The 15,617-nt window shown below is 41.4% G+C and overlaps 1 protein-coding gene and 1 pseudogene across 6 annotated transcripts in view; one reads left to right on the top strand and one right to left on the bottom strand.

Annotated features, from left to right (window-relative positions):
- The window catches only part of pknox1.1 (pbx/knotted 1 homeobox 1.1), a 143,834-nt gene that overhangs the window by 9,056 nt on the left and 119,161 nt on the right, over nucleotides 1-15,617 (bottom strand). For all 6 annotated transcript variants that reach the window (XM_086052286.1, XM_086052282.1, XM_086052283.1 and 3 more), the window contains 3 exons: nucleotides 11,140-11,268; nucleotides 10,988-11,064; nucleotides 9,233-9,399 (listed from right to left, as the gene is read on the bottom strand). In XM_086052286.1, the coding sequence (XP_085908412.1) occupies nucleotides 9,233-9,399; nucleotides 10,988-11,064; nucleotides 11,140-11,268 (373 nt within the window). The remainder of the gene's footprint in view (nucleotides 1-9,232; nucleotides 9,400-10,987; nucleotides 11,065-11,139; nucleotides 11,269-15,617) is intronic.
- LOC147136037 (uncharacterized) lies at nucleotides 106-2,174 on the top strand (annotated as a pseudogene).

The raw sequence follows: 15,617 nt of genomic DNA, 5'->3' as shown, positions 1-15,617 counted from the left end.
GAAATTGGACTACTGTTGATCGAAGAAGGAGAGGAGGAAAGTGTGTTCGTAAGAAGAGAGAGAAGAGGAGCGCTAAGAGTATAGGACAGAGTAGGGACATTTAATGTTGGAACTATGACAGGAAAAGTTAGAGAATTGGTGGACATGATGCAGAGGAGGAAGGTAGACATACTGTGTGTCCAGGAGACCAGGTGGAAAGGTAGCAAGGCTGGAAGTTTAGGAGCAGGGTTCATGTTGTTCTATCATGGTGTAGATGGGAAGAGAAATGGAGTAGGAGTTATCTTGAAGGAGTTGTTAGTGCATATGCTCCACGGGTAGGATGTGAGCTGGAGGAGAAGGAGAAATTCTGGCTGGACTTTGATGAAGCGATGCAGAGCATGCCTAGAAGTGAGAGAGTTGTCATTGGTGCGGACTTCAATGGACATGTTGGAGCAGGAAACAGAGGAGATGAGGAGGTGATGGGCAGGTTTGGTATCCAGGAGAGGAACGCAGAAGGACAGATGGTAGTTGACTTTGCAAAAAGGATGGAAATGGCTATAGTGAATACTTTCTACCAGAAGAGGCAGGAACATAGAGTGACCTATAAGAGTGGTGGTAGGAGCACACAGGTAGACTACATCTTGTGTAGACGGTGTAACCTGTAGGAGATCAGTGACTGCAAAGTAGAGTGGTATGCGAGAGTGTAGCCAAACAGCATAGGATGGTGGTGTGTAGGATGACTCTGGTGGTGAGGAAGATGAAGAGGGCAAAGGCAGAGGAGAAGACAAAATGGTGGATGCTGAAACAGGAAGAGTGTTGCATGACTTTTAGGAAGGAGTTAAAACAGGCTCTGGGTGGTCAGGGGGTGCTTCCAGATGACTGGAAAACTACAGTTAATGTGATCAGGGAGACAGGTAGGAGAGTACTTGGTGTGTCATCTGGAAGGAAAGTAGATAAGGAGACTTGGTGGTGGAACGAGGAGGTACAGGAGTGTATACAGAGAAAGAAATTAGCTAAGAAGAAGTGGGACACTGAGAGGACTGAGGAGAATAGACTGGAGTACAGGGAGATGCAGCGTAAGGTGAAGGTAGAGGTAGCAAAGGCCAAACAAGGAGCTTATGATGACTTGTATGCTAGGTTGGACAGTAAGGAGGGGTAGACTGATCTATGTTGGCAAGACAGAGAGACAGAGATGGGAAGGACGTGCAGCAGGTTAGGGTGATTAAGGATAGGGACGGAAGTCTATTGACAGGTGCCAGTAGTGTGATGGGAAGATGTAAGTGTACTTTGAAGTGCTGATGAACGTGGAAAATGAGAGAGAACAAAGACTAGAAGAGGTGACTGCTGTGGACCAGGAACTAGCAAATATTAGTCAGGAAAGTGAGGAGGGCACTGAAGAGTATGAAGAGTGTAAAGGCAGTCGGTCCTGATGATATACCTATAGAGGTTTGGAAGTGTCTAGGAGAGGTGACAGGAGAGTTTCTGACTGGGTTGTTCAACAGGATCTTAGATAGTGAGAAGATGCCTGAGGAATTGAGGAGAAGTGTGCTGGTTCCCATTTTTAAGAACAAGGGAGACGTACAGAGTTGTGGCAACTACAGAGGAATAAAGCTGATGAGGCATACAATGAAGTTATGGGAAAGAGTAGTGGAAGCTAGACTAAGGGAAGAAGTGAGCAGTCGTGAGCAGCAGTATGGTTTCATGCCAAAAAAGAGCACTACAGATGCAGTATTTGCTTTAAAGAAGTTGATAGAGAAGTACAGAGAAGGCCAAACGGAGCTGCATTGTGTTTTTGTAGATCTGGAGAAAACTTATGACAGGGTGCCCAGAGAGGAACTGTGGTATTGCATGAGGAAGTCTGGAGCGGCAGAGAAGAATGTGAGAGCGGTCCAGGACATGTATGAGGACTATAAGACAGTGGTGAGGTGTGCTGTAGGTTTGACAGAGGAGTTCCAGGTGGAGGTGGGACTGCATCAGGGATCGGCTCTGAGCCCCTTCTTGTTTGCTATGGTGATGGACAGGCTCAGGACGAGGTCAGACAGGAGTCTCCATGGACTATGATGTTTGCAGATGACATTGTGATCTGCAGTGAGAGCAGGGAACAGGTAGAGGAGAAGCTAGAGAGGTGGAGGTTTCTCCTGGAAATGAGAGTAATGAAGGTTAGCCGCAGTAAGACAGAATACGTGTGTGAATGAGAGGGACCCAAGTGGAAGAGTGAGGTTACAGGGAGAAGAGATCAAGAAGGTGGAGGATTTTAAGTACTGAGGGTCAACAGTACAGAGCAATGGAGAAGTGTGGAAAAGAGGTGAAGAAGCGTGTACATGCAGGTTGGAACGGGTGGAGAAAAGTGTCAGGTGTGATGTGTGAGTTTCAGCTAAAATGAAAGTAAAGGTGTACAAGACTGTGGTGAGACCAGCGATGTTGTTTGGACTTGAGAAAAGACAGGAGGCAGAGCTGGAGGTAGCAGAGATGAAGATGCTGAGGTTCTCTCTGGGAGTGACCAGGAAGGATAGGATCAGGAATGAGTACAGCAAAGGGACAGCACATGTTAGAGGTTTTGGAGATAAAGTCAGAGAGGCTAGACTGAGATGGTTTGGACATGTCCAGAGGAGAGATAGTGAATATATTGGCTGAAGGATGCTGAGTTTTGAATTACCAGGCAGGAGGCCTAGAGGAAGACCAAAGATGAGGTTTATTGATGTAATGAGGGAGGACATGAAGGTAGTTGGTGTGAGAGAAGAGAATGCAGAGTACATGCTTAGATGGAGGCAATTGATTCGCTGTGGCGATCCCTGAAGGGAAAAGCCGAAAGGAAAAGAAGAAGATTTATTCAATTGCATGCCTCATTCTAACGTGCACGTGGATTTGAAAGTTTTGTTTTGAAATCATGCAATGTCCCACTCAATTGTTTGGGTGAAGATATCAAACTAAAGGAATGTATCAAGCTACGTTTATGAAGTAATGCCAACTTGAATGTTGTTTTTAAGCTAACCAACACAATGTGAGTATACGTGCTAAATAAAGTTAATGTAATTATCAACATTATTTGAACTCAACTCAAAAGGTAAGAGCTTTGAAAGTTTATCTCAATTATTAACATTTTTAACTTGCATTTATGTATTAAATGAAGTGGGTTTTAACAAATCCTCTGAGTTACTTATGAGAGTGTAGAACTGTTACTCTCAGGGTCTCAGGTATTTTCACTCGTATGACATGTATGCAATTGTAACCAGGATTATATATGTATGTACTACATAAATTCATTATCCAGAATACGATACATTATTATTGTAGTGTGTTATTACATTAATTAAATTGCCTTTATAGTCTTAATATAATACTGATTGCATTTTGAGCATTGCGCCTGCCGATGTCATTTCCGGGATGATGTCACTTCCGGGGTGATGTCATTTCCTTTAAATCACGGTGCAACCCAAGCGGCAGGAAATGTTTGGGTCGTCGATGTCTCAGTTGGATCTGTTGCCGGTAGGTGAGGTTTTTCTTCTTTAAAAGCATTATCCTTACCTATTTTCTGATCTAACTGCTATGCCATCAACTGATAGGTGTTTGTACCACGGTCTTGTCATTTGAGTTGACATTCATACTGCTGTAAAAACAAAACAAGAGGGAACTGGTGAGCCAGCTCATTCAATTGTTGCTTTAGCATGCTAACTATTAGCCGCTAATTGTCTATTTTGTAGAAAGGGACTCTGACAGAAATTGTGGGAAGCTAGCACAAACAATTTCTGCCCTGAGGTAATTTGTTGATATCTGCACGATGCCATCCTATTTTTCTTCCGAAAATATTGAATATTTTATTCATTCTTGTTCAACCATCGTCTGAAACTAACTTAGACAATTTTGTGTAATGACATTTATATACGAGCTGAATTGTGGATGATTGTACTGTGTTGTTGACTGAACATACTAATCGCTATCGCTAATGCTAATCATGATTGCTAATCATTAGCATAGGCTCATCTTGTTCATGTCTATGAAAATACATGTGTATGTAATGCATAGATTTATATTATTTTCTGTTTCTTGTGCAGTTTCACAATATAAACAGGCAACTTCGCTGCACACCTGGAGTCTGTGGCGTTTGTTTGTGAATGTTTAGCTGTTTGGATAAGCAGGCTTCCTCGACTAGCAAGGCCTTAACAGTCAAATTGTCTTTTTATTACACCATTTTAATTATTTAACAAAACAGACTAGACTTTAGACTTTAACCGTTTAAATTATTCATGCATTTTGATAGCTTTTAGGATGTATCTTATGTTTCTTTATGTGGGTTACAATAACATGTGAAATGATATAGAAGTAATTGTCATGGCTTGTTAGTGCTGACTTGTATTTATTATGTTTTGTCTCCCTTTGCAAGCACTTTAGTGCTAAAGCGCCTGCAGAGGGAAGTCAGCACTAACAAGCCATGACAGTAATAATGTGTTAATAATTTCACACATAAGTCCCTCCAGAGTATAAGTCGCACCCCCGGCCAAACTATGGAAAAAAAAACCGCGACCTATAGTCCGGAAAATACGGTAACACATTATATTGTATCCCGTTCCTTTTCAAGGTCAGCAAACAATACACCAAACAACCACAGGAGGGCGTTCTAAGGCTACATATAAACCTACATTACGTATTCGCTTTACAACGCTTTATCATTTCACATGTTATTGTAATCCACATAAAGAAACAAAGATAAATCCTAACAGCTATTAAAATGCATGAATAATTTAAACGGTTAAAATCTAATGTTAAATAAGTTATTAAAATAGTATGATAAAAGGCAATTTGACTGTTAAGGACTTGCAAGTTGAGGAAGCTATCTTATACAAACAGCTAAACATTCACAAACAAAGTCCACAGACTGCAGGTGTACAGCGAAGTTGCCTGTTTATATTGTGAAATTGCACAAGAAACAGAAAATGCTATCAATCTATGCATTACATACACATGTATTTTTATAGACATGAACAAGATGAGCCTATGCTAATGATTAACGATCGCATTAGCGATAGCGATTAGTATGTTCAGTCAACAACACAGTCCAATCATCCACAATCCAGCTCGCATATAAATGTTGCATGCTCATTATACACAATTGTCTAAGTTACTTACAGATGATGGTTGAACAAGAATGAACCACAAACAAGCAGTTGCCTGCCTCTGGCAGGGGTATTGCATCATGCAGCCACACACGTAAGAAGCCGAGCACAGAGGAGACGAAGACATAATTACGACCGAATACATAAATACTCTTGGAGACTTGGAAACATTCTACATGGTGGACGATAAATGAAAGACTTATTTAATCGATCTACAACCGTTTTGGTGAGTTTAAGTTATCTTACCATAACTTTCTTGTATGCTACATGTGTGAATGTTAGCTAAATGTTACCATCGTAGCTCGATGGAAATGATGTGTTAATTCCTCCAAATGCGACTTATACTCCAGTGCGACTTATATATGTTTTTTTCTTCTTTATAATGTATTTTATGGCTGGTGCGACTTTGGAACGATGTATAGTCCGGAAAATACAGTATATTATAGTGTTTTAAATTACTGTGGTTTAATATTGATGCTATTGCCTATTTGATTATTTTAAGTGGCAGCTAATGTTTGCCATTTGATGCTTTGAGTGCACACATTATGGAAAGCATTGACTTATATATAGTACAGTGCTAATGGATTTATTAAGGAATATTGTCATGACTACTTGAACTTTGGATGTACGTACATTAGGATTTGAAGTGGAAAATATTCAACTTAACTCGTGTTTCTAATTATTTCTAATTGGTCCTGTTCCATGCAGGCCAGGTTCCTATTCTGATAAACTTCGTATCAAGGAAATTGATGGTGAGCTAACCCAGACTCCAATGAAAAAGAATTCCAACAACTACAACAGTCCTGCAGAGCGGTAGGAGGAGCTGTAGCCAATTGCTTCTAAGACAACTTCCCATTCATCTACTGCAGCACCAACTGCAGCAATTACACTGGGCATCCTTTACAGCAATACCTGTGTGCACTAAAACTACTTAAGACTTTCAAACAGCGGGATCCTAGATTTTAGGATTTAATTTTTCAAACATTGTAAACATTTCTTTTTTTTCTGTTTTGGGTGAATACACTTGCATTTTTTTCATCAGAAGTTTGGTCTCTGTGATTTAAACACTTTCCCCACTTCCTCCCTGAGCTGAACTTCTTAGATCTCTGAGCCTAGCCTAGAATTCCATTAGAGTACATTTCAATTCCTTTATTGATTATTGCATCTGTATACAAAGCACAGAAAGTGTTTCACATTTTTATGAGTAACAATTTTACACAGACTGACTCACATATACTTTTACTAGCATAAATGTTCAGAATACAAAATCCTGGTATTTTAAAAATCGTTATGGGAGGTCATCTAATTTATCAAACAGTAATAATGTTTCAGTGAAAGAGCTAAAGTTCTGTCAAATTGGGTTATTTCTGAACTTTTCCTCTCTAGCCACATATGAATTCATATGGTGGATATTAAAAAGATCACTGACCTTCAATTAACCTTGCCCTCGTCTGAGAAAATAACGCCTATGGTGAGGAGGCGTGTCATACACAACAGCTTTCGGTAGCTATAAAGGCCCTGATAGACCAAAAAGACGCTGGCCAACAGTGACAGACGCGTACCCCCTGTGGCATCCGGCCAGCTGTCGGCACGTCACACTGGAGGAATACATTGCAACGACAGACAGCGACGCTGACCATTAAAGTACCTCCTGCGCATGCATCAGATGTAATACCCTTCCATACCATCGGTGGCGGTAGTCACCATTTCTCATGGTTAGAAAACTCCGGAACCGGAAAGCTGTTGGCCGGGGGCGGATTATAAAAACGTAAACAATGCATTCAGCTATATTCTTCGCTCACGATGAACTCCCACGCGAAGTAAACCATCATGTTCTTGACGCGGTATTGTGAAATACTTACATTGTCAACCCTTGCTCTTGTACTTGTAAGAAGATTAAGGCAGCGGAGGCGTGCTCACTGTTTTTCCGCATTTGTCACTTCCCGTTGGTGCACCGCGCGCTGATTTGCTAGCTAACAGCCAATCAGAGTGACCAAATGTCACGACTGGCGATGCCGATTCAACATACGTAAACGCCCCCAAGATGCTTACAGACGGGTTACGACACTACGACGGTGGCCACTACACCAAACAGACGGCGCATTCAGACGCCACGACGCTTCACGACCTCCGACGTCGGTTTGGTCTATCAGGGCCTTAAGGCAGCAGATCTCCAAACCAACCCATAATAACCTGTCGCTCGAGAAGAAAACAAAAACACATCCACAATGCCAGTAACCCGACCGACATCCAGGCGCATAGAAACTACACCATTGGGACCCCAAAGGGTTCGGCCGATGGAGAGTGGACCCAGGGTTAAAAGGTCGAGACAAACGCTGACCACCTACAAATCTCCATACTGATAACCGCCAACCAAGACAACAATGATTGTTTGGATACGGAAGTGAATGAGGCTGACGTAAACTTCATGGTGGAACCACTGACCACTGACCACATTTTTACAACGGCGTGCCCTAAGCAGAAGCTGTTGGGGTTTGAGAAGGCTGAGAAGGAGAAAAAGATCCCCAATGGACATCCCTCAAACTTCCTTGACTGGAGCTGTCAATACCATACCAAAAGAGAGAATGGCTGAGGAAGGGGAGGAGAAGGAGGAGGAAGAGGATGACGAGTTGAAGGAAGAGGTGGATGAACCAGAGGCAGAGGAGGAGGAGCTTGAGTCAGAAAAGGAGGAGTTGGAGTCAGAGAAGGAGGAGGATCTCACATGGATGAGACCTTCATATCTTTGGTTGACTGCTTGAGATATAACTGTACCAAACAGTCAACCATTCACTTGTTACAGTATGTGTTAGCGAAATATAGTCAAGAATAATGTGACGATTGTGAAATTGATCACCCTAGTCAGAGTTATCGCTCGTGTCGGTATGCAGAGAAGGAAGATTATTATTTCGACACCCATTTTTATCCCATGACGCAGTTACTCTGTAACTTTCTCGTGAGCATATACATCTTGAACCTATATCAAAAGACCACCGAGAATCAACAAGTTAAACACATGGCCCAGAAAGTTCAGAGAGAGTTATCATATGAAAAGAACATTTTTGACAAGCTCAGAGGGAGTACAAAAGGGACGTGATTTGGGCGGGCCGGATGGGACGTCGCAAAAAGATTGGGCTAAGGCGGGACCGGGAGTGATGTCATAAACAGGGCGGGGCTAAGGCATGACTTCCTATCACGTCACCCTTGTCAAAAGTTTGACTAAAGCATTACATTTATGTCTGGCGTCAGATCAGTAGCTGGCGATGGCACCTTGTAAAGAAACAATCTATATGTCGCTGGCGTCAGGCTGAAACTTCCTATGTCACAATTTGGTAAATTAAAAAAAAAATTCACATAACTATACTATTGGTCATTCCACATGTGTGGGTGTTTTGTTCACAAATTACTGACCAATCTAAAATGTTGAGAATGGCCTGCATGCAATGTTAATTGTTGAACAATTTTTGTTTTTGTTTTGGGGTCCCCTGACCCAACGCCAGTGTGCGTCTTCTTTGGGAAGTCATCAGTAACAATCGACCGTACATTCATAGCCATCGTGAATGAAGTAAACATACTCTTTGTGGAGGTGTTCATGAGCCCTAACGCTAGTGTGTTCTGCGATTACTGTTGATTTGTGTTTAACAGTGATCATCGTAATTACAAACATGGATTGAGAAGTGAAGTTACACAAATCGACATTTTGCTGGACTGGAAGTATCAAAATCATTGCTTTTATGTTAGGGTTAGTCTCCAAAACGCAGTTGTCATATTGTATGTAAATGAGTGATCAAAACAGTTTTTCTAAATTCTTACAGAGATATTTAAATCACATGTACTCAGGGCTCAACAACAACCAATCACAGCTCATGTGAAGCTTGCAAGCTGAGCCGTGATTGGTCGCTACCTGAGCCCTGAGTAAGTGATGTCATTTTCAGTCGACAGCAAGTGGCAAAATGTGTTTTTAAAGGTGTTAATTGTACATGAAAAATAAATGAGTTATCAAACTCATTATGGACCAAATATTCATTTTTCCTACTAAAAATGGCAAATTTAGTAAATTATCCCTTTAAGTTAAAATGTAAATAAGACCAATCTGTGAGAATGTCAAATATAATTTTGGACATTTTGAAACATTTTATTTGTACCATCTGGCATTGTAACTTGCTGTGGTGTTCCACCCCCTGAGGCAATGGAATCAGGCCAGAAGCGCTGCAGTGGCCTGTTTTGAGGAGTCTTCTTTTTAGTTTTAGGCATCTCAGAGGAGCTGGCATCCAACATGGGCTGTAGAATCCGCCTTCGAGCATTTATAAACCTGCAAACACAAGGCAGGATAGCTTCTGTTTTTCCCCAAAGTGTGATTCTTTTCCCACAGGTACTGAGTAGACTAGTTATGAAACTACGCTGGCATTAGCAGAGCTGGGCAGTCCGTCCCAGGGGCGGAACACTCCGTCCCTCCGTCTCAGAGGGATGCCCATTTTTGGGAGGGAGGACGGGGGTGACAAGTTTTGAAAAAGGGACGGACTAAGCAAGGGCGGAGGTGGATTTTACTCTGGCCCACAAATCATCCCTCTTGCGTGTGACATGGTCGCGAGGCAGCCAAAGTTCCTTTCAACCTACTCGGCGAAATGGGCATGTGACATGGTCGCGAGGCAGCCAAAGTTCCTCTCTACCTACTCGGCGAAATGGGCAAACGACAAAAATTGCCTCCGAACACTTCAAACGCACCACTAGTTACCCAACTGCGCAGGAGATTTTTCAACAGGATATACAGCGCAAGTTTTACTAGTACGACAAGTGATGAGACCCAGTAGTGCGAGCAACATCAGAGCCAGCACACGGGCAAGTGACGCCAGCATGTCGCTTGACTGTCCGCTGCTGGAGGAGTACGTAGCTTTAGCTGTGCTAAAGCTAATGCAAATAAATTCAACAGCTGTAAAAAACTAAAAGAAAAAACATACCAGGTATATTTCAAGCCGGGTCTCTTTTTTTTATTGTCCCGGTACTGGTAGATGTCCACAAACCACAACGACAGTCCCACACAAGACCCGCCGAATGCTGATTGACTGCCGCGATGCAAAAAGGGGAAAAAATGAAATTGTTTAGCCGCGCAAAATGGACGATTGGGTGGATTATCGGTGGTTCGCTTCGCATCCCACCACTCCAAACGCATCATCCGCGCCGCCCTGCACGGAACTGTGCCCGCCCACGTTGAATCGCGCCACCAGATTCAATTCAACATAGCAGTACCGAAACTGCTCCAGCACGATTTGTTTCTCTACACACAGACTGACTGTTCCAGTCGGCGCTCCGGAAGCGGAGGGGAAACCTGCGAGTCAATCAGCAACCCGAAGGGCTGACCAATGGAAGTGCTCCCTGGACTGGGTGTCTCCGCCCATCCGTTCAGAGACTGACCTCTTTCACGTCCACTGCATAGAATATCTAGGCTATTATGTACAGCAGTTATCTGTCACGAACAATGACCGCTGTTAAATAAAGCTACATTACATTACAACTCTCGATTCGCTCACTTCCTAGCCAGATAATAAGATTTAAATAAAACAAAGCTTTTTTTTTTTTTTTTTTTTTTTTGCTGGGTGGGGGCGGACGTAAGGACGGAAGCGCTTTAAAAGGACGAGAATGGACGGGGTCAGAGGACGATAATTTTTATGACTAAGGACGGAGGGACGAGGCCGGAAGGGTACCCAGGTCACAGACGGAGGACGGACCGGCAAAAAAGGGTCAAGTGCCTAGCAAGCATAACAGCAAGCCAGTAACGTTAACTCAAACATTGTCAGACATATCTTACATATATCTGTTAAAATACATTTGAATACATAAGACTGTTAAAAAATTGATACAAGAGAAGTGTATTTATGGGTTATTGGGGGAAATTCACTCACCAGTTATTGACCTGGAGAAGTGTCAGATTTGTCTGGCTGGCTATCTGTTTCTTTTCATCCTCTGTTGGGTAAGGATGCTACAGTGGAAAGGAAAAAGTCATGTCATTTTTATATTTCAAGATTTACAAATGACCTGACACAGACAGACTCACCCCAATGTGCTGAAAAAGCCATGAGCGCATGACATTTGTGGCATGTTTGGGGAGAACGCCACGTTTGTTTTTTGTTGAGCTGTCATCATGATTGAAGAGGTTTAAGTCCTGGTGAAATCGCAGCTGGAGCTAAGGGAATAGAGATTAAGTTAGCCAAGAACAACTATACCATTATAACTTGGAACTGTTAAACATAATTGATGAAATCACTGCTACTTCATAAGAAGTGATTTCGCAATTTTCGTGAATCCTCTTGAAATTTACAACTTTTTACAACTAACCCAGGATAATTAATTTTCCAAAGGGGCCATGCGACAACGGTTGTCGAGGGCCATGCCAACATATTAACCTCAATCATGGCCCATATTATGTCAGTGTATTTTTTTAAATTTCAACAAAAAGAAAACAGAAGTTACGGTGTTCGGGACCAGTGGCTCATCTGCATCCCACCCTGTTGACCTGGGCTCCCTGGCTACATATCGAAAGCCAACAGTCTCAAACTTGGGTTTTAAATTGTACAGCATTCTTAAATTGAACCAGCAAATCAGCACTGTTGTAAGGTCCAGCTTCTTTCATTTCAGACAACTGGCTAAGGTAAGCCCCTCATTTCTCATCAGCACTTAGAAACAGTAATCCATGCCTTTGTTACATCTCGGCTAGATGACTGTAATGCACTTTATTTTGGAGTCGGTCAGTCCTCTCTCAAATGTCTCCAGTTGGTCCAAAACGCTGCTGCTCGCCTCCTAACTGGAGCTCGGAAGATGGAGCACATAAACACCAATTCTGGCCTCCCTTCACTGGCTCCCAGTGCATTTTAGGGTTCATTTTGAGATACTTCTATTTGTTTTTAAGTCTTTAAATGGCCTTGCCCCAGTGAACCTCTCCGAGCTCCTCCACTCCTACGCACCTTCCTGGAGCCTCAGGTGCTGTTTGAGGTGCCGAGGACTAAGCGGAGCCTCAGAGGGGATTGAGCCTTCTCTGTCACTGGTCCTTTCATTTAGAATGACCTTTCATTGAATGTTAGGCAAGCCCCCTCTCTGTCCATTTTTAAAATCCGTTTGAAGACACATTTCTATTCTTTGGCTTTTGATCCGACCTGAGACTGAGAGTTTTCGGCTGTTTTCCGGAGTCTATTGTATATAGTGTTTTGTGTTAATTTATTGCTTTCACTTCTTGTATTATGACTAATTTGTTGTTGTATGTAAAGTGATTTGTTACAGTAGCTGTTGTGAAATGCGCTACAGTATATATATATATATATATATATATATATATATATATATATATATATATATATATATATATATATACACACATATATATATATATATACACACATATATATATATATATATATATATATATATATACACACACATATATATATACACACATATATATATACACGTATATACACATATATATATATATATATATATATATACACATATATATACACATATATATATATACACATATATATACACATTATTATACACATATATATGTATATATATACATATATATATATATATATATATATATATATATACACATAGATATATATACACATATATATATACATATATATATATATATATATATACACACAAGCATTGGCTTCAACTCAGACAAACAGCCCCCCAGCCCTTTCAAACATACACACACGCACACCCGCGCACCCCCCCCCCCCCCCCACACACACACACACAATTTTCATTGGTGTTGTTCTGACAGACACATTTACTCCTTCTGGTTGTGGGTGACTTGTTGTTGCTCGAGCTCTGCTTGGTTTTCTGGACTGTGCTTAAGGGTTAGGGTTAGGGTTAGGGTTTTGACACATTTTTGAAGGCCTACAGCAAATTGAGTTATGTAGCTATATAAACATGAAACCTATCAAAAGAAAGCTTTGCTTCTCTTCTTTCATCAGAAAAAACTAAATTTCTACCCTTTAACATTTAGTAAACAGCAGTTGAACATTGGTTAGTTTCTTGAAAATAGACATTTCCAAGAAAAATTCTAAGAAAAAGAGCTTTTTGTGAAAAGATGCATATAAGCAGAATTTTCACTTCCCTACTTTTTCTGTTGCATTTGTGTTACTTCAAATATCCAAGCAATGTTTTATTACATCGTAAAGAACACTAAAAATGGTGCTTTGATTGCAAAATAACAGTTCATGGCAAGATAAACATTACACTGTGCGTATTCACGTTGACGGCTCTAATAGGGTGACAACTTCTCTCCTGTCTGACTGTACATTGACACTATATCATTTTTCTGCTGATTTCTATTCAATGGCAGTCCACGTGCATGTTACATCATCCCTTTCCTTTCAAACAAAGGTGACGATGGGACTATGTCATGTTTCTTTGATTGAAAAAGATCTATTGTAGAGTCCAACCCCGTCACGCAGCAGCTTCGCCTGGAGCAGGGGTGTCAAAGTCAAATGGACGGAGAGCCAAATTAAAAAAATTGCGACAAGCCAAGGGCCGGACTGGTAGAATGTTAATTGATTTTTTTTTTTTTTTTTAAATGTCCAGATTGGATCGGGTCCTTCGTGCCTGCTGATGATGTCACGCTTTATATATCTGTAATATATTTCTTTGCCTCTATGTTTGTCACCCCCCTGGCTGTTGTGTCTTTATCTTCGGAGTTACTAAATAAAAAGGCAGCTCGTACGTCACATTCGTTTGAGTTTCTCTTGCCATGCTGGAAACAATTTTCTGGTTGACTCGGGCTGCAAGATTGTATGAACTGTACACAATGTGAAGTACAACGGAGAGCATCATATGATTGGTATGATTTGTCCAGCTGACTATTTTAGAGTGGCAAGGTATGAATGTGGGTGCTCCTGTCAGAAAACACAGGCCCGTATTCCACTTGACACGTCTATTTATTGTGGTCTGCAACAACACAGATAAAGAATAACCTAGCAACATCATCCAATGCATATCCATTTGTTAACAATATTCCTAAACATTACAATTCACTGTATTAATAAATTAAACAGCCATACAATACACATTCACACGTTTCATCACTAGAATAGTTAGCATACTAGCCGAAATGACTAACTAGTGTTCATCAACGTGACATCACTCACGAGAACATATCTAGGCTATTATGTACAGCAGTTATCTGACACGAACTTAAATGATTAAACTCACCTTTTAACATTTACACACAACAACAAACATGGTGAAACACGGGCAATCTGCAACTACTGAGTTTGCTGGCACAAACAAAAGAGCTGTGTCGAAGGAGGAAATAGAAAAAAAAAGTCACTCACTATCAACACTGAGCGCTTGAATAGCGTTCAATGCCTGCTCACAGTGTGGGACATCTCAGCGCTGTCGAAACTCAATGAATTTATCAAATGCCAACAATTACTAATAATAAAACGTGAGATTTCTAGAGTGTGTTTTACTCCAAATAACTTTTCACCACAATCCGATTCTGAAAGCCACGAAAAGTGACACGTAGAACAGCCAAGGGGTGGCAAACATGGATGCAAAGAAATATTTTACAGAAATAGTTTAACTAATTGGGTTATCTGTGATGTGGTCAAATTTGTGTCTTGCCAAGTTGTTTTGTTTCCGAGGTTAATGAGTGCATCGTGCGGCTGGATGAGGGGGCATGCGAGCGAGTAGCGGAGGACGAACAGGAGAGCCGTTGCTCTAGTTGACTGAACGGTTGTCGTACTGTATTGGCGTCGGCTGTGCCCCACAGTAGCCGATTGGACTAATAAAAACGTGATATTTAAACTACGTCTGTGTTCTTGGAAGACGCTACAATATATTTTAAAGTGTGACATCATCAGCAGGCGCGAAGAACCCGCTCACCTCTGCTTCCCACACCGGCTTGCTGCGGGCTGAATCTAATAATAAAGCAATATCATCCCAGGGGCCGTAGAAAACCTTCTCGCGGGCCGTGACTTTGACATATGTAGCCTAGAGCATACACACATATACACTCATACGCTCCATACCAAGAAGTGGGCTGCTCGAAGGGTTGTGTGGGTGGACATGCCTGTTGTGAAAATCTGGCTACTCCTGCCATCTAGTGGTGATTGTTCATACTGAAAGCATTCACAAAGCCTTGATACTTAGGACCAGCGCAAAGCCCTTTTTAATAGTTTTGTTAAAAAAACAGTAATAGATGTAATATTACGTCATGGCATCTACAAACAACGATTCTGCAGACGTATTTATACGTCATGGCGTCAAAAGAGTTAAACTTGGACTACCAGGATATTGAATCTATTACAACTACGAGACTAATCATTTTTACGGATGGCACCTTGTTGCGCTCTGGCAATGACTTCGACCAAAACGATTACTATTTGCTACACAGTGTCTAAAAAAGGTATTTTGTTTATTCAAATTTTATTGTGGGTATATTTTAAATGTAAATTACGTCATATGAATGAGAAACAGTTGGTGGAGTGCCGAGGTTGTCCCGTGCAGCTCTCGCGCGTG

Source organism: Filicampus tigris, chromosome 14 (assembly GCF_054856515.1).
Source record: "Filicampus tigris isolate MCC_2025a chromosome 14, RoL_Ftig_1.0, whole genome shotgun sequence".
Classification (NCBI taxonomy): Eukaryota; Metazoa; Chordata; class Actinopteri; order Syngnathiformes; family Syngnathidae; genus Filicampus; species Filicampus tigris.
The sequence above is the reverse complement of the archived record's forward strand: the minus strand, read 5'-3'. Positions and strand labels throughout refer to the sequence as shown.